At 43.7% G+C, this 19,460-nt stretch overlaps 1 protein-coding gene across 1 annotated transcript; it reads right to left on the minus strand.

Annotated features, from left to right (window-relative positions):
* Positions 1–10,905: 10,905 nt before the first annotated feature.
* LOC120055177 (caytaxin-like) lies at positions 10,906–17,536 on the minus strand. The gene is made up of 10 exons (XM_039003097.1): positions 17,460–17,536; positions 15,513–15,571; positions 15,027–15,278; positions 13,063–13,236; positions 12,725–12,827; positions 12,326–12,457; positions 11,963–12,049; positions 11,484–11,582; positions 11,123–11,158; positions 10,906–10,972 (listed from the first exon to the last, which is right to left on the minus strand). Exons 1-10 carry the CDS (start codon positions 17,534–17,536, stop codon positions 10,906–10,908), a joined length of 1,086 nt encoding a protein of 361 aa, XP_038859025.1.
* Between the last annotated feature and the right edge of the window lie 1,924 nt (positions 17,537–19,460).

Here is a 19,460-nt window from a genome sequence, read left to right on the forward strand (position 1 = left end):
AACCGACTTCATTTGGCTTCAATGTGCTATTGAGTCTTCACATAGGAATGAATGGTGTCACGTGATTGATGACTTTGTCCATTTTAATATACAGTCATTGGGTTGTGGTCAATAGTTGTGGGGTTGTGGTCAGTAGTCTAGCTCCACCCTCAATTTACAGACTTGTCTCTGTGCTTAAAAAAAAATATATTTAACCTTTATTTAACTAGGAAAGTCAGTTAAGAATAAATTCTTATTTACAATGACGGCCTACCAAAAGGCCTCCTGCGGGGACAAAAAAAAAATATAGGACAAATCACACATCACAACAAGTTCTGCTGTGCTGTTTGTTGCTACATGGCTATCTGCCAAACTTTTAGCTTTTTACTTTTAATACATTTACCAAAGTCTTAGTTTTTTCCTCGCTCAACTTTTTTTATTCAACTTTTTCACCAGGACGCTTTATCTGGACATGGTTCTACAGGATCTCCATCAGCCGAAAAAGCTAAGTAGTAACAGTAACACTATGCCATCCCTTTGCAGTCGCTGTACTCATAATATACAGGAGAATCGCCTTATAGTGAGGATAGCCGTGTTGCAGCACAGCTTCAGATGCAATCGTTAGGCACGGGTAAATTAAGTCTAGGAAAGGATGAAACAGCGTCTCTGCCACCAGTAAGTACAGATAGCAGTCTAAATCCCCTCCACACAGTCCCCGCAGCCAGAGACTTTTCTCAAGGCTTCTGGAAAAAAATGCTGTCGCTCATTCAGTCGACAGAATCGTTCAACCGGTTCTCCCCACTAAGCAACGAGTCAGTCAGAGGCCAAGCCTTCTCAGATCTCTCCCCCACCCGTTACGGGGTCTGAGCCGCTGAAGCCTCCCACCATTAGCTCTGACAAATTGAAAACCATAGTCATTGGCGACTCCATTACCCGCAATATTAGACTTAAAAAGAATCACCCCGCGATCATACACTGTTTACCAGGGGGCAGGGCTACCGAAGTAAAGGCTAATCTGAAGATGGTACTGGCTAGGCTAAAATTGGCGAGTATAGGGAGATTGTTATCCACTCGGCACCAACGATGTTAGGGTGCAACAGTCAGAGGTTACCAAGCGTGTTAATCAGCTAGAATGATGTGTCAGCATCGAGTAACTGTCTCTGGGCCCTCCCAGTTAGGGGGAGTGATGAGCTCTACAGCAGAGTCTCACAACTCAATCGCTGGTTGAAAACTGTTTTCTCCCCCTTCCAAAATATAGAATTTGTAGATAATTGACCCTCTTTCTGGGACTCACCCACAAACAGGATCAAGCCTGGCCTCCTGAGGAGTGACGGACTCCATCCTAGCTGGAGGGGTGCTCTCATCTTATCTATCAACATAGACCAGGCTCTAACTCCTCTAGCTCCAAAATGAGATAGGGTGCAGGCCAGGCAGCAGGATGTTTGCCAGCCTGGCAGTTAGTGGAAACTGCCACTAGCACACTCAGTGTACTGTAGTCACCTCAGCTATCCCCATTGAGACCGTGTCTATACCTCGAACTAGGTTGAGCAAAGCTAAACATGGTGGTGTTCGCCTTAGCAATCTCACTGGAATAAAGACCTCCTCCATTCCAGTCATTATTGAAAGAGATTGTGATACCTCACATCTCAACATAGGGCTACTTAATGTTAGATCCCTCACTTTCAAGGCAGTCATAGTCAATGAACTAATCACTGATCATAATCTTGATGTGATTGACCTGACTGAAACATTATCTATTTCCCATTTAGGTCTATGGAGCATTCAAACCCATGTTAATCTATGCAGATTTTAAATCGTTATAGTTGAAAAACTATTCATATGATAAGAAATATGAATACAAGCAATCTAAGTTGGGTCAGTCTGAACCTCTCAAAGTTGGTTAGGTTTTGAAAGCTTAAACCAGGGGTAGGCAACTAGATTCAACTGCAGGATGATTTTAGGAATGGTTTTCCGGGGGGCTGAAACAGAATTATAATAATTTATACACTGCAAATTGACCACAACTAAGCCCAAAAAGAGATTGTATTTGTCAGATGGCTTTTCATAGCCGAGCAAGACAGCAGGTGTGGTAGAGAGAGAGAGAGGGTCGAAAACAGAAGGTTCGGTGACAAGGTAGCACAACTTGTGAAAAGGTCAGGGTTCCATACCCATAGGCATAACAGCAGAAACTGGATCAGCAACACGACCAGGTAGACTGGGGACAGGGACAGCCAGGAGTCATCAGGCCAGGTAGTTCTGAGGCATGGTCCTAGAGCTCAGGTCCTCCAGGAGGAGAGATAGAGAGAGAGATGGGAGAATTAGAGGGAGTATACTTAAGTTCACACAGGACACCAGATAAGACAGGAAAATTACACCAGATAGGACAGACTGACCATAGCCCCCCGGCACAAAGACTATTGCAGCATAGATACTGGGGGCTGAGACGGGGGGTCGGGGGACACTGTGGCCCGATACCCCCGGACAGGGCCAACCAGGCAGGATATAACGCCATTGCACGAGCCCAAGGGGGCGCAAAACCAGGCAGGCAGATCACGTCAGTGACTCAACCCACTCAAGTCTGGTAAAGCAAAAAAAGCCTTGCACGACGTGACGCAGCTCTCCTTGGGATGACATGGAGAGCGACGTGGATAACAATCTCCCTATACTCTCTACACTCGACAGATTTAGCCTAGCCAGTACCATCTTCAGATTAGCCTTTACGTCGGTAGCCCTACCCCCTGGTAAACAGTGTATGATCGCTGGATGATTATTTTTATGTCTAATATTGTGGGTAATGAGTTGCCAATGCCTGGCCGTGCAGCCATGAGTGAACAGGAGTACAGGAGGGGACTGAGCACGCACCCCTGAGGGCCCCCTGTGTTGAGGATCAGTGTGGCGGATGTGTTGTTATCTACCCTTACCACCTGGGGGGCGGCCCGCCAGGAGTCCAGGATTCAGTTGCAGAGGGAGGTGTTTAGTCCCAGGGTCCTTAGCGTAGTGATGAGCTTTGAGGGCACTATGGTGTTGAACGCTGAGCTGTAGTCAATGAACAACATTCTCACATAGGTGTTCCTTTTGTCCAGGTGGGAAAGGACAGTGGAGTGCAATATAGATTGTGTCATCTGTGGATCTGTTGGGGTGGTACGCGAATTGGAGTGGGTCTAGTGTTTCTAATGGTGTTGATGTGAGCCATGACCAGCCTTTCAAAGCACTTAATGGCTACAGATGTGAGCACTACGGCTTGGTTGTCATTTAGGAAGGTTACCTTAGTGTTCTTGGGCACAGGGTCTATGGTGGTCTGCTTGAAACATGTTGGTATTACAGACTCAGTCAGGGTTGAAAATGTCAGTGAAGACACTTACCAGTTGGTCAGCGCATGCTCGGAGTACACGTCCTGGTAATCCGTCTGGCCCTGCAGCCTTGTGAATGTTGACCTGTTTAAAGGTCTTACTCACATCGGCTACAGAGAGCGTGATCACACAGTTGTCCGGAACAGCTGATGCTCTCATGCATGTCTCAGTGTTGCTTGCCTCAAAGCGAGCATAGAGCATAATTAGTTTGTCTGGTAGGCTCATGTCACTGGGCAGCTCGCGTCTGTGCTTCCCTTTGTAGTCTGTAATAGTTTGCAAGCCCTGCCACATCCGACGAGCGTCGGAGCCAGTGTAGTACGATTCAATCTTAGTCCTGTATTGACGCTTTGATGGTTCGTCTGAGGTTAGAGTCCCGCTCCTTGAAAGCGGCAGCTCTACCCTTTAGCTCAGTGAGGATGTTTCCTGTAATCCATGGCTTCTGTTTGGGGTATGTACGTAATTGCTCCTGTAAGACACTCTGGATAAGAGCGTCTGCTAAATAACTAATTTAAATGTAAAATAGGCTTGGGCCGTATACAGGAGTATTTGAAAATAGCCACGGGATGGTTTTTCAGTACCATTGAAACTTTTGAAGTTTTTTTTATACATTTTAATATTAGTAGCTACTTTTTACGTAAATATCTGCCGTCAACTTGTACAATACATTAGGAGATAAAGTAGATCCCCATTCTTAATTTCACATGTCACATTATTTTACATTATTAAGCTTACCGGTAGTCCCCAGTCACATGCTGTTTGTTTACAAGCATACAACAATGAAAGACAGGAGAGATTGCTATCCCTTCCTGTAGAGAAAACAAAGAACAACCTGGGATGGAAATCCAGGGGCTTTCTGAGGGCATCCAGGGGCATTCACTATCAACATGGTGCCCGGGAGATGCCGGAAAAGGAATAAAGGAAGTAAGTGGAACATATTATGAATAAATATAGAGTGGGGGATTGTAGAAGCCTTCTGGAAGATCTGGTGAAGGAGAATATGGCGGATAAGGAAAAAAGCAGAAAAGTGTTTTGATGGAATATGGAATGGAGGATTGCACAGAACTTTTGCAAGAGCTAGAGAAGGAAAGGGAATGTGACGAGAGTGAGTGTAAATACATTGAGGTGGCAGGTGCAGTGATGACCGCCGAGAAAGAGTGTCGAGGGAAGCAGTGTGGTGAGGAGGGTTGGCGTCCAGTGCAAAAAGAGTAATACGTGCTCTAGTAGCTCAGAGATGGAACCTGACTAGAGTATGGATGTAGTACCTGCGTGAGGACCGCTGAGTTCGGGCCTCGTCCCGAGGATGAAAAGGATGATTCTAGCCCAGTGAGAGTGAGGTTTGTGGAGAGAATGAATCCTTGCATTTTGGCTGATCCATATGTGGTGTCGGGTTGGGTGGAGAAGGGGTTGGGGAATGTTGAGTTGGTGAGAGTAATTCAGAGTGCATTAGTGATGATTTATTGTGTTTCTTCAGTCCAAAGGCAGTGGGTGCTCAGGCTCACGCTATTAGGGACAAGAAATGTGACGTGCTTTTCTCTCCTGAGCAGGGCGCCGTTGAAAGGAGTGATAACGGGGGTGGCATTAAGTGCCCAACAAGGTCAAGTTAGGAAGTGTAAGTTATCCCGTGAGAGCTTTTGTTTTCCGAAAAGAAGAAGAGAAAGTTGTGTGTGTTAGCTATGGGGGTGATCACAGGGTGGGAGATCGGAGGTGTGCGGTGAGAGAAAGGCATGTAGAGTTAGAGTAGTACACAGAGTGTTGTATGCCTAAGCGTGACGAGAGTGGTTGAGGAAGATGGGTACAGGGTGAGGGATACTGAGAGGATTCCTGTGGATAGGCAGAGACCAAGAGAGAGTGATGGAAAGAATATCTGCTTCAGTAAGGTGGGATTTTTAGCATTTGTAGCCATGGTCGTCACAGAAAATAGAGGTTGTGGTGGCAGCGGCAGAGAATACTTGGGATTGCAAGGATGTACTGCAGAACAGTTTGGTCGTTGTTCTGGAGTAGGATTACATAGGGTTAAATAGTGGAAAGGGGTGGTGTTTTTTAGAGAGGGTTAATAGTTGGCAGGGTAATTTTCCTTTTTCCCAGTTTTGTATTACCGTATCAATAATTTAATGTAGGTAGGCAGTGAATGGCCTCACACACCAGTACAGTAGGCGGCGGTGTGTGCCCCTAAAAATTGGATGCAATCCGCCAAACCAAATCCTAAAGAAGAAGAAGAGGAAGAGAGACTGGAGCCTTGTGAGTCGTTCTGTTGTGATCAGGTGATACCAGGTGATCTAATTACAGCATGGGATTCCAACTAAATGTTTGCCAGCTAGATATCTTATAACTATGAACTGTTTAAAATATGCTATATGCTCTGCAGTTTTGCATTTGCTTTGCTAAATTAGTAGCTAGTTATCTAGATAAGTGGTTAGTTTCTTGCAGTCAAGCTCCTATTGGTAACATAATCCCCTGCTGGATCTAGTATGGTTTTGTTTTGTGCGTGCAGAAAACTGTGAGTAGCATTATTTTTGTTACTTCTATAACTTTATGAGCTGGGATGTCTGTCCTGCAAATAGTTTATCTCAAAGACTGTATAACATGTTAGCGTGCGTTCATTATCATTTAGGTAGCATTCACTATGGGATTTGACATGTACTTGTTAGCATTGCTAACCTTCGGATTGAAAACATCGCCTCTTGTGTTCAGTGCCGGTATTACTGAATATCCCAGAATGGCACAAGTTTATTGTCACGTGCACAAGACAGTGAAATGCCTTTCTTGCTCTTTCCCAAGAATGCAGTAATCTGTATGAACAAGGTCGGTATGAAGGTATGACAATCTGGATACCGCCCAAGCCTACTTCAAAATGTCTTTGAAAGTAATTGAAAAACCCTCAATAGTATTTGAAACCAGGTCTGTTGTCTTGTCTCATTTCCTGAAGGCCATTCTCAATTTAGATCCTATGTGTGACTGACCAGTGACCAGAGCTGCCTATGTCACTAATACAGCTGAGCTGATGTAACTGTCAGAGTTGTTCTAACAGAGCCGGGGGGCTCGTGATACGCGTCAGAGTGTTCATGGACGTGTGTATCATGACTGTGTATTAATAGCTTCCTTTGAACCACAACAAGCACCTTTTAGGGACGTCCGGCATTGCTTTAAGTCAACTCACTGAACACCTGGACACCCTTACTTCTATGGTAAGGCAAATGTAACTGTTCCTTTTCTCAACAAATCAGGTTTGATTCAAGTGAAAGCATGAATCTATCCGTACATTCTGAATGACTGAATGATATATCTTGGATTAATTTACAGCAATGGGTAAATTTAGAAATGGAAGAATACAGGCCGCAGAGAGAGATTGTTGGGTGGAACAGTTTATTTCTTTGTATTTACATGGAAGAATGTACATCACAATCTAAAGAACATCCAAACTACATAGCTACATATCCCAACCCCATTTTAAGCTTGGCAGTTTTGAAAAATAAGCTACATAAAGTATTCCAGCCGACAAATTGCCCACTGATCTCTTCCAAATCTTCCAGTGTAATAACATATTGTGCTTTTAAAGACTGAAAATATGATTGAAAGACATTTTTGGACGCTCAGTGGTTGCTTTCCATGTTGCTTTTACCAAAACAAAATACACTAGTGTCAACAAAATCAGTTTACTAGCAATTTGGGAAGAAATCCCAATAGTCAATTTAGAATTGTACATTCCATATCATAGTTTTCTGTGTAGAATTTGGTGAAAAGAAGGAGAGGCACTCAGAAGAGCTGACATCCTTTAGAAAACGGCACTCTCTCTCCAGCAGCTTTGGGAGACTGCAGAAGAACTCCTGCAATTCTGTGCCACGTTTAAGCCTACCTTTTGACGGGATAGGTATTTCTCTACCAGAAATCAAAGGCAAATTAATCTGTCCAATGTTCTAACGTAACACTACAATTATGTGTATACAAATGTTTGGAAGCCATTTTCTTACTTTGTCCATTGAATATCAATCACCTCTAGTCTAGCCCATCGCCATCCACAAACCTGTCCACAGAAAATTACTTCTGTTATGTTTTATATTTATCAAGGTATCATTTGAAGTTGGATGGCACTTCAGAAAGAGACATTTTTGATTATCATACTTGTCTAGACGGGTTGACAGGTTACCAACAAATACAATGCATGATATTGATTGATTGTATACTTGTACAAAAATTAGAAGAGCACACAAAAATCCATCTTGAGTTACATATTAGGAAGGCAACCTGTCCCCAAATATACACATATAGATGTTATGCTCACAATTTAATGGAAATCAAATTCTATAGTGCAAAACAACACTTACAATACATGTATGTATGTAATTCTTACAAAAATAAAAACTCTTAACACTTCCTCCCCTCTACCACCCGGTAGGTAAGTATCCAATAGAAGATTGACCATTAGGCGACTGGTCCATAATCCAATAGGACATCTGAAGGTACATTACATGCTGACAACATGTTGGCATGCTTTGACTGCACCCACAACACAGCATGATACAGAAATTATACCATTAAGTCACAACATCAATGACTGAAAAAATGAAATGAAATGCAGTCCTCTTGACATTACAGTCAAACCAGCACATTTCTTGTTCTTACTTTCAGTGGGCCCCCATATTCATATACAGACAAGAATCCTGAGGCACATCAGAATGTAAGGTACATGGGTTGGTTAGTTGGGCACTGAATGATCCCCGGACCAATCTGGGTATATGAAACACGATGACATCCAAATTATTAATGCAACACAGTTGATCAAAAATAAAGCCTGTACTCGGACAAATTGAGGCCAAAATGAAGCAAAGGTGAAGGCATCCGATGTCTCGCAAAGCATTCCAGTCTTCATCTAAATGTTCAAGGGCTAGCATAGCGCTAATGGGTGAAATGATGCCACAGCACACCAATGCTGAGCACTAAGGGGCATTGACTGACTCTCTGTTCCTCCTCCCCTCTTCTTCTCTAAGGCATATCTTCCTCTCAGAAACTAGGCCTGGCAGAGCCCTCAGTGCAGCTCCTAGGACACACCATCCAACACTGTCTGTATACAGTAGTTAATACATACTCAAGTCTAGTCTACCATTGACCCTGCAAGAGCCTCCAACACAAAACTGTAAAAGGTCTGGTTACCTGCCTGCCACTGACACACCATTTATGTCCGGTGGAACATTTTCTACAATATTCATGTTAGTTTTTCTTACATCTTGACTTAGGCAAAAGTATCGCAGTGTCATCTATATTTGAAATGGATACAAAACTCATGGTGGTGACTGCGTTTAAAAGTACGGTAACTACTTTCAGCGGTCGTAAAATTATGTAACATGGAGTTGTACAGTCCCCAGAACAGACAATTCCTTGGAATGTCCTGACGGAATCAGTAGGCAACCTAAGAACCGCTGAGGAGTGTGTGCGCGTGTTGGGGAGTTTAATATCTTGATGGAAAAATCTTGAGCTTGATATTTATAGATTAGGAAGTATTCTTAGACTTGTTGGACTTCATGTTTCTTCTTATTAACACAGTTTTCATGCTCCAAACTTCTTTCAACAACTGCACAGATGATAGAAGACACCGTCATTAAGAAGTAGGGTAATGATATAAAAACTTGCACAAGAATACACTTTTCAAAACAGCAGACCAGGTTCACAGAGCAGTTCATTTAATACAGCTGACCTTATTGTAAAATGAGTGAGGCTGTGACATCCCTGACCTCTTGACCCCTGAAAGTCCCTTGATGACACAGTAACACACACACACACATTCCTGACACGCTCACCCATTAGGCCTGGCTGGCTGCACTTGACCGGGCATTCCTCTACAATAGCACTGAGGACTGGCTGGGTCTGATTCTTAAATGGCTGAGCAGGTGGACATTACGTAACAGTAGACGTTCAAATGGTGCTGGTGGTTTAAACATCTGTTTAAGTCGTTAAATGGCCTGACCACAGAATGATATCTTAGAACTCATTTAATAGGATCTCTATGGGCCTGACTCCTGCCACAGGCTGCCAGTGGATACCGTATGCACAATGTACATTGTATTTATGAGTGCAGTGTCACCTTGTAGTCAGTGTGAGAAGAGCAGTAGTGTTGTGTCCTTCCTTACCATGGTATGAGATGAATAAAGAGGAGCAGGTCCCTTTCAGATTCCTTGCCCTGTGATCATTGACTTGGGCCTGCAAATGACATGAGTATGAATAAATACATGTCTCTGTGACTTTGTTTCCTGCTATACTGCTGTTGAGAGGTGATAGTGCTTGACCATGGCCATGTTGACAGCTGCTTGGTCTATACCAGGTACACTACATTTCCAAAAGTGTGTGGACACCTGCTCGTCAAAAGTCTCATTCCAAAATCATGGGCATTCATATGGTGTTGGTCCTCCCTTTTCTGCTATAACAGCCTCCACTCTTCTGGGAAAGCTTTCCACTAGATGTTGGAACATTGCAGCGGGGACTTCCATTCAGACACAAGCGCATTAGTGAGGTCAGGCACTGACGTTGGGCGATTAGGCCGGGCTCGCAGTCGGTGTTCCAATTCATCCCAAAGGTGTTCAATGGGGTTGAGGTTAGGGCTCTGGGCAGGCCAGTCAAGTTCTTCCACACAATCTCGACAAACAATTTCTGTATGGATCTCGCTTTGTGCACGGGGGCATTGTCATACTTAAACAGGAAAGGGCCTTCCCCAAACTGTTGCCACAAAGTTGGAAGCACAGAATCGTCTAGAATGTCATTGTATGCTGTAGCGTTAAGAATACCCTTCACTGGAACTAAGGGCCCTAGTACGAACCATGAAAAACAACCCCAGACCATTATTCTTCCCCCTCCAAACTTTACAGTTGGCACTATGCCTCCGTGCAGGTAGCTTTCGTCTGTCGGACTGCCAGATGGTGAAGCGTGATTCATCACTCCAGAGAACGCGTTTCCACTGCTCCAGAGTCCAATGGCGGCGAGCTATACACCACTCCAGCAGACGCTTGGCATTGCACATGGTGATCTTAGGCTAGTGTGCGCCTGCTCGGTCATGGAAACCCATTTCATGAAGCTCCCGACAAACAGTTACTGTGCTGACGTTGCTTCCAGAGGCAGTTCGGAACTCGGTAGTGAGTGTTGCATCCGAGGACAGATGTTTTTTACACGCTTCAGCACTCGCCGTTCCCATTCTGTGAGCCTGTGTGGCCTACTACTTCGCGGCTCAGCCGTTGTTGCTCCTAGACGTTTCCCCTTCACAATAACAGCACGTAGTTGAACGGGGCAGCTCTAGCAGGGCAGAAATTTGATGAACTGACTTGTTGGAAAGGTGTCGTCCCATGACAGTGCCACGTTGAAAGTCACTGAGCTCTTCGGTAAGGTCATTCTACTGCCAATGTTTGTCTATGGGGATTGCATGGCTGTGTGCTTGATTTTATACACCTGTCAGCAACACCTGTAGCCAAATCAACTAATTTGAAGGGGTGTCCACATACTTATGTATATATAGTGTATCTCCAACCCTGGTCCTGGAGAGCTTTAAGATATTCGGCTATCACACACAGGCTGTTATAGTGTAACTGTCTACTCCCTACCTCTCTGCCTTGGCTGAAGAAGACGCGTGTGGGTTTGGCTGCTCCTGCTGTTCCTGCTCCATCCTGTACAGGCAGAGGGAGACAACACTTGTATAAAAGCTTGATGAATGAATTGACTGAGGATACAGCATGGATCACCCCCGATCGAGTATGAGCATGGCATGGTATGCCTGGTTAATTCGATCTAAAAATAAAGATGTAAATGTGTTTTACCTTTCTTTCCGAGCTTTGATCCTCTCCTCATCGAATCTGTAAAAAGAAAAGATGAAGATCCCTTTTTTGATCCAAGTCCTTTTCCAAGAGTAAAATTCAGATACTATCTTACATGTATTTTTTTGGCTGACAAACAAAATTAACATCAATTTCCATTTGAAGAATTTTTGAAATTCATATGTGTTCTATGATTTATTTACTGCCTCAAAGTCTCTGCCAGGCATCCATGTCTATTCACGGCGGGGAAAATGATTTGCTTGCAAGTTTACATAATTTATTAGTCTGCAAATCACTGCAAGTCAGTGAATGATGGTGGGAGTCTTAAGCTTAGTTACTCCCCATAGTGGTTGATGATACTTACTGCACCACACACTCCGGGACCTGCACATGTTCCATGGGGACTATCTCTGCCAGCTCATCCAGACTATGCACATACTGGATCTTATTCATAAACTTCACACTGCAAATAAGAACAGGATAAAAACAACAACCAGTTATATTGGTGTTATGTGGACAACTATTAGTTATCCGTCACAGTGGCGATATGTAGCATAACTGTATTATAAAAAACTTTTGTATCATTTCAGCCAGAAGTTTTGAAAGTGCTGCTAATGAGCCAAAAGTGGTCCCAGTTTTGTGTGTACTACGTCATCAAATTGTGTACTACATCATCCATTTCGTATGATATGTTACGTCATGCAAAATATAAAAATAAAATATATTTAAAAAAAATAGCGATTCATATATGTTACAAATCCAATTCATACTATATGTTACAAATTTGTTATGTTTTAGATCCTGGAGTACCACTTTAACATGATGTTGTTGTTCTGTGGTCACCTGATAAAAGGCCTAGATATGGCCAGCACAGTGCGGATGAACCAGGTGGGGTGGGCGATGACCAGAGACTTCAGGTTCTTCCTCAGCCTTCAGGGACAACAGAAATAAATAGTTGAAATAAGGCAATACAACATACATTCATCTCATAGTGCTAGAAGACTATCAAGCAGCCTACTGTAGTATGAGTCAATCCTCACTTCCCATTGACTGCCAGTAGCAGTGACAAGCTCAATTACTCCCCATTAGTTTCTCCTGAGAGTAAGTCAACATTTGTGTTATGCACATCCATCCTATGCTGACAGTATGAATGATTGCATTCTCCATGCTGTCATGCAGTGGTGTATACGATATAAATAGTCTTACCTCCTATCAATCATCTGATAGCATTTCTTCAGCCATCCTATGCCCGGCATCTTGCCCCGCGGTGTGGCTCCATTCATGTAGATGATCAAATAGTCCTCAGCAACCAGCATTTCTAGACTGCTGACCACATACCTGAGATGGCAATGAGGAAGGGAAAAATATTGAGGTTTATTTTCTTCCTGTCGTGGCAAGCACTAAAGAAATCTTGAGTTCCCATTTTCTGGCCGCATAAATCTTCACTACAAAATGATTGCATGATGTATGCCATGATCTCTCTGATTTCAATGATAGTATACCAGGCGTGATGACCTAGTTTTAAATATCACTCTGTGGTAGTTGGGCATTTGTGCCTCTTGCCATAAATCAGTATCTCTGCAATTTGTAAATCCAGTTACTCACAGGAAGAGGTTCTCCATGATGTAGTGGTAATCTGCACAGCTGCTGTCGGGCAGGTAGCAGGCTGAGAACACTATGATGGCATTCAGACCCTCACCATAGTAACCTGCAGAGGGAGAGAAGAGCGACAGTTGACATGGCCTGTAAGTTCATCCCGTTGGTGTCAATTACCTGGATGCAGAACAATCAATATACAGACATATACCGACGTAAACTCAATTTGAGATTGAATGGGCACCATGTTGGCACCAAAAGTTCCATGACAATTCAATTCTAATTAGTTTAACTATGTATACAGTGTATCTATGGCTCTGGCTGGATGCTGTTGGTTGGATACTGACCCCCATGGGTGATGACGCGGAGGTATGGCCTGATGACCTGCATGTCGATGCGGTGCTCCTGCTCCCCAATGATCACCGTCCTCCACAGGCGCCCGTTACCCCCCGTCCCATCAGCACCATCCTCCTCTTCTCCGTCACCAGGCCCCGCTTTGGCGTTGGCCACTGGCGTGTCATCTGGATGTACATAGTGAAAAGTTTGAAGGTGTTTATGCTATAATGTGAAGTGGGTCTTAAACAAATGTATTTATATTAGTGAGACATAATGGATTTGTTTTATGTCATCCACCTTTGTCTCTTCAGTATCTTAGCTGCTGTTCTGTTTAGCTGTAGTCTGATAGCATAGACTTTACTACGCAGCTATTTACACTGAACAAAAATATAAACGCATAAACAATTTCAAAGATTTTACTGAGTCACAGTTCATATCAGAAAATCAGTCAATTGAAATAAATTCATTAGGCCCTAATCTATGGATTTCACATGACTGGAAATATAGATATCCCTCTGTTGGTCACAGAGACTGTACCTTAAAGTAGGGACGTGTATCTGGTGTGTCAGTATCAGATGTGACTACCATTTGCCTCATGCAGTGCGACATCTTTTTCGCATAGAGTTGATCAGACTGTGGATTGTTGTCCCACTCCTGTTCAATGGCTGTGCAAAGTTGCTGGATATTGGCGGGAACTGGAACACGCTGTTGTACACGTCCATCCAGAGCATCCCAAACATGCTCAATGGGTGGCAATTCTAGTGAATATGCAGGCCAAGGAAGAACTGGGACATTTTCAGCTTCCAGGAATTGTATACAGGTCCTTGCGACATGGGGGCGTACATTATCATGCTGAAACATGAGGTGATGGCGGACGGACGAATGGCACGACAATGGGCCTCAGGATCTTGTCACGGTATCTCTGTGCATTCAAATTGCCATAGATAAAATGCAATTGTGTTTGTTGTCCGTAGCTTATGCCTGCCCATACCATAACCCCACCGCCACCATGGGGCACTCTGTTCACAATGTTGACATCAGCAAACTGCTCGCCCACACAACGCCATACACACTGTCTGCCATCTGCCTGGTACAGTTGAAACCGGGATTCATCTGTGAAGAGCACACTTCTCCAATGTGCCAGTGGCCATCGAAAGTGAGCATTTGGCCACTGAAGTCGGTTACGACGCCAAACTGCAGTCAGGTCAAGACCCTGGTGAGGATGACGAGCACACAGGTGAGCTTACCTGAGACGGTTTCTAACAGTTTGTGCAAACCCACAGTTTCATCAGCTGTCCGGGTGGCAGGTCTCAGATGATCCCGCAGGTAAAGAAGCCGGGTGTGGAGGTCCTGGGCTGGCGTGGTTACACGTGGTCTGCGGTTGGGAGGCCGGTAGGACGTACTGCCAAATTCTCTAAAACAACGTTGGAGGTGGCTTATAGTAGAGAAATTAACATTAAATTATCTGGCAACAGCTCTGGTGAACATTCCTGCAGTTACACACCCTCAAAACTTGAGACATCTGTGGAATTGTGTTGTGTGACAAAACTGCACATTTTAGAGTGGCCCTTTATTGTCCCCAGCACAAGGTGCACCTGTGTAATGATCATGCTGTTTAATCCGCTTCTTGATATGCCACACCTGTCAGGTGGATGGATTATCTTGTCAAAGGAGAAATGCTCACTAACAGCGATGTAAACAAATTTGTGCACAACATTTTTGAAAAAATAAGCTTTTTGTGTGAATAGAACATTCCTGGGATCTTTTATTTCAGCTCATGAAACATGTGACCAACACTTTACATGTTGCGTTTATATTTTTGTTCAATATATCGAGCCTGAGTGGGTGCCAGACCGTGTCTGCGCTAGCTACATCTTGCCAAACAACAAGTTGTCTAAAGCACACAGACTGGCACCAAGGCTTCCAGGCTGGCACCAGGGCTTCCATTATTCCACGCCGCATGAGCTCTACCTACCTTCCCACTCCAGCTCGTTGCCGTTGGTGATGAACTCCAGGGAGTCGTTGTCATCGGGGGTCTCGATGTCGTCCACATTGATGTCCAGGTCGTCGGGCGTATCCAAGAAGTCGTCAGACAGCAGGGAACCCTCGCTGTGGTCCAGGGACAGGTTCATGTCCGGGGCCACTAATGTACGCCGCTTACGATGGGTGGACCCTCCTCCACTTCCGCCTCCTCCAACTGCATTAACATTCAGAGAGTTGGGGGGAGCTATGACAGAGCAGGTGAGACTTATTAGCTACTAATAGTATACACACATGACATCCAGTTGAATTCACAGGTGCAGGGTCCAGGAAGTAGCATGTGAGATGAGGCTCATTGTTAGTTAGAAAGTAATATATGAAGCTAAAGTGGCTTATAGTATATCAACTGAGTTAACTTTACCAACACCAAAAACATCTATCAAATGCCAGACAGGTGAGGTGTTATTTCAATTATACTTACAGGCTCGGTCATCGGTGAGACCACAGGAAGACTCCATGTCACCGTCCTCAGGAAGGGGTCTGAAAATCAACACAGAGAGCCCATCATTCTGTCAGGGCCACAGCCACACACAATAGCATGACATGAGCAAACACTAAAGCCAGCCAGCCTGACTCAAATAAACCAAACCCCAAATAGTCCTGGAAGCACACTAGTACATCACCACATCATTGCAGCTGGTGCAAAATTAACACATGCCAGCGATCATGTCAGTGGGGTTGTCAGTGATCTGGCTCAGCACCACAATGGGAGCACAGAGAGAGGATGCTGGGTGGTAATTAGCATCTCCCCAGGGAGCTCTTTAGATTATAGACCTGCCACGGTGTGCGATGTGGGGAGGGAGGTAGAGGCGGTGGTATGTCAACAAACCTTATTCACTGTACAGGGGAGGCAGACACACCGTTAGGTTACCCCTTAACACGTGGTGTAATTTCCCTTGTCACTTCCTGTAACGTGAAACAAGGAGGAGGACATGGAGGAGGTGGAGAATGAAGGGTATAATACAGGGGGGAAATGTCAACAACCAAATACCAAGAGCCACTGGGGAAATATAAAGTACACAGCTCCACTGTGCACTGCTGCGTAATACTAAACCATCCTTTCAACCTAACAATCCCAGGGAGGACAGACAGTCTATAACAGTGTTGCCAAATCAACATGACTGGCAATAACAAATGACAAGGGCATCCGTTACACTGCATGGTGTCCGATCTAGCATCCCTGAGGCGTCCCACTGCTATAACCACTGGCAAGCTTCCATTGTTCAAATAACCAGTTTCCTACAATAATGACACCATGAAGAAGAAATTAAATAAGAATTATGTCTAACAAAGGGTATGATAATCCAAAATGTCAAGCAGTCAGGCCATATTATTCTCCTATATGATGATGAGGGCTAAGATATCAAATCATAAGAGCTCCTGCTTACCTTATCAAAAATTAGGATGGATTCAAAGACGGTCCAGGCAACTATTTGATTTTACAGCACAGGATCCTAGAATATTATGCATGCCCTTTTCTCAGTCGATCATAGGGAGCCTCAGGCACATCATTATTCAGAGCCTAATGATACATATACTTATTTTCTCTTCCTCCTTTTCCTTAAAGCTGATCTGCCACCATTTTCCTGGTGATGCTGTGTTGTTGACTGGTTGCTGCGTCACATGACGTTACCCACTACCATTTAAGGAGAGAGCTGCACCTGCTCCCTGCCTCCTCTCCCTCAGATGGAGAAAGACAGGAGGATGCTCCTTGCTGTCAGAATGCTCTCTCTTTGTCTTTCTTTTTCACTCATTTAATTTCCTACTGAGCAATTGTCTGATCTCCCTACGTCTCGCAATGACAATAAAGGAGAAAGTCATGCTTAAATCCAGTCCTCTTTATAATTCTTCAGTGCTTGGAGAACAATTATAATTTTCGTTTAAATTCTGTATAGATCCAGTGTTTGTGAATGTTTACGGCACATATTATTGTCATGTGGCTATTGCAATCAATGTCAGAGGTTGATTTCAGTAGATGGGGTATCTGCTAGGTATTCCAGGCTATAATTACACCAGCTGCACGAGGTTAGCTCACTGGGAAATCCTCAAGCAAATTATACTGGAGCAGATTATAGTCCAACAACGAACATGACTGAGGTATTGTCATCTACCGGTTGTGATGAAAAAAACAAAAACAACAGTAACATTCTAAAGTGTATTACTGTGTGATTATTCTTGCAAGTACAATGTAACAAATAGTGTAACCTTTGTTGTTACACTGTAGGCTGTATAGTGTACTTACTGATGGATTACTGCTGTCAGTATAATGTTATGGTGAGTTATTACAATACTTTTTACACAGTATTGGACTCTGCAGGACTAAAGGACCCTGTAAAGTAAAGCATCATCAAAGTCGTCTGACACCCACCTGGGGAAGTCTTCATCCTGCCACTCATCTTTACATTCCATGTTATCCATTCGTAGTGTCGCCTCTGTGGTGCCCATCCCATGGAAGGGAGGGGAGGAGCCTGGGACACACAGACATAGACAGACCATACATAATTAACCAACCAACAATAATCAATCACAGATGGAGTGAGTTCCTTCCTGTTACAATGGAGCTCTTTGAGCATTGGAAATGATATGTAGATCCAATTTATCCCTATCACCAATATCATTGGCATAATCAAATCATAGCCTTCGGCTATAAGCGGGCTCAAACCAAATCGATCCCATCCTCAGGTATGAAGCTCAAAGAGAATTCAGAGAATTCCTCCGTTATAACACAGAGAATGCATTTATACAAGAGGAACAATGGTACGGTTATTAGTATTTTATTTAATTCATTAGTATTTATCATTTCATTTGAGAAACTGAATCCAGGTCACGAGGCGTTTATCCCCCTGTGTAGCATGTGAGGAGCATGTGACTGAGGTCCCCTTGCTGCTTCCCTCAAAGTCAGTCACAATTAAGGAATTTCGTAAGTGGAATCCAAGAGGCCGGGAGAAATCAACTCTTAATCCCTCCTCATCAGCTACTAATCCTCAGCGCAGTTGCCACCTTTTTGATGTGTTCAGGTTTATCCTGTCTGACACAAGTTTAAAGAGACAGTTCTACAGCCTATTAATACTGGCTCCAGATATCTCAAGCTGGGTTGACATCATGTTAGTCAGTGCACCGTACTGTAATCACTCACATTCTGTTTTTGAGGGAAATGTGTAAGTGTGACTTGGGTTTCAGTTTTCGTTACCATCATCGGCTATGTTGAATAAGAAAGAGACACTAATATTATTCAAAGTCAGATACACTGTATATTTTATACTGAGGTTGTATGGTTCACTGCATGGGACTGACTGTGTTTAATTGACCTAAATTACTCCTCCCTTTGTACCTCTTCACTCATGTGGAAAATCAACAGAGCCTGACTGGGGTGTACTGAGTGGCTTAGGTTCCCCAGGTCAGCTATGGAAATAATTATAAAAACAGATACACTCAGGGATGGCTCCGAAAGTGCATTACCTGTCTCTGGGTGTGGGTAAGTGGCAATACTAACTCTGAGAATTCACCTACCATAAACACAGCAAAATAAATAAGGAGATCAGAACATGATTTGCAAGGCAATGTCCTACACACATCAAAATGTTCACATGATTGTTTCCATCAGGTTGTTGTCCGGCAATACTGTCAGATGCATTGTAAGATGTGTTTTGTAAGGTCAACCTCTATACAGAATGTATACTGTACAGCTACATCATATCCACTCCGAGGGTGTAGATCAGTGTACTGTATCCCAAAGGGCAAAGCAGCATACTATAAGACCCCAGCCATAACCCACAAGAGAAGCTGCTTGTATTCCATGTCACTTCGATTGAGCATGCAACTGTGAGCCTTATTGTGTGACCAGAATCATTTGCATACCATACACCCAATAAACGCATAAACCCAACTGCCTGTGCCTAGTGAAGTGATACAGTATCCAAACTATAATTTGTCAAATGAAGAGAGGGCTGGCATGTTATGAATATGGAGGGAAGAAGAAAAACCCACCAGCATGAGAGGTAATGAAAGTAATCAATTGCCTGCATCTTTCATTTTCCAAACACTATGGATTGTTTTGCATCCTATGTGGATCCTAACACATTAAGTTAATACAGTGACAATCCAATTACAGTACTACATTTCTGGAGGGCATACCAATGGAGGCTATATCTGTAGGCAGGAAGGTATTCAGTATGCTGCCAGGCATTGGAGTAAATGACAAGGAATAATAGTAGTGTGGGAGAACTCGACCGTAAGACTTGAATCACATCTGCAGTCTGCATATGCAAGGAAAATGCAAGAGCTGAATACAATGGAAATCGACAGTCTTTCTTTATCATCTAATCCTATAGATTCGTATCTTATATAAGAGTTAACATATTCATGAGCT

Source organism: Salvelinus namaycush, chromosome 10 (genome assembly GCF_016432855.1).
Source record: "Salvelinus namaycush isolate Seneca chromosome 10, SaNama_1.0, whole genome shotgun sequence".
NCBI classification, from domain to species: Eukaryota; Metazoa; Chordata; class Actinopteri; order Salmoniformes; family Salmonidae; genus Salvelinus; species Salvelinus namaycush.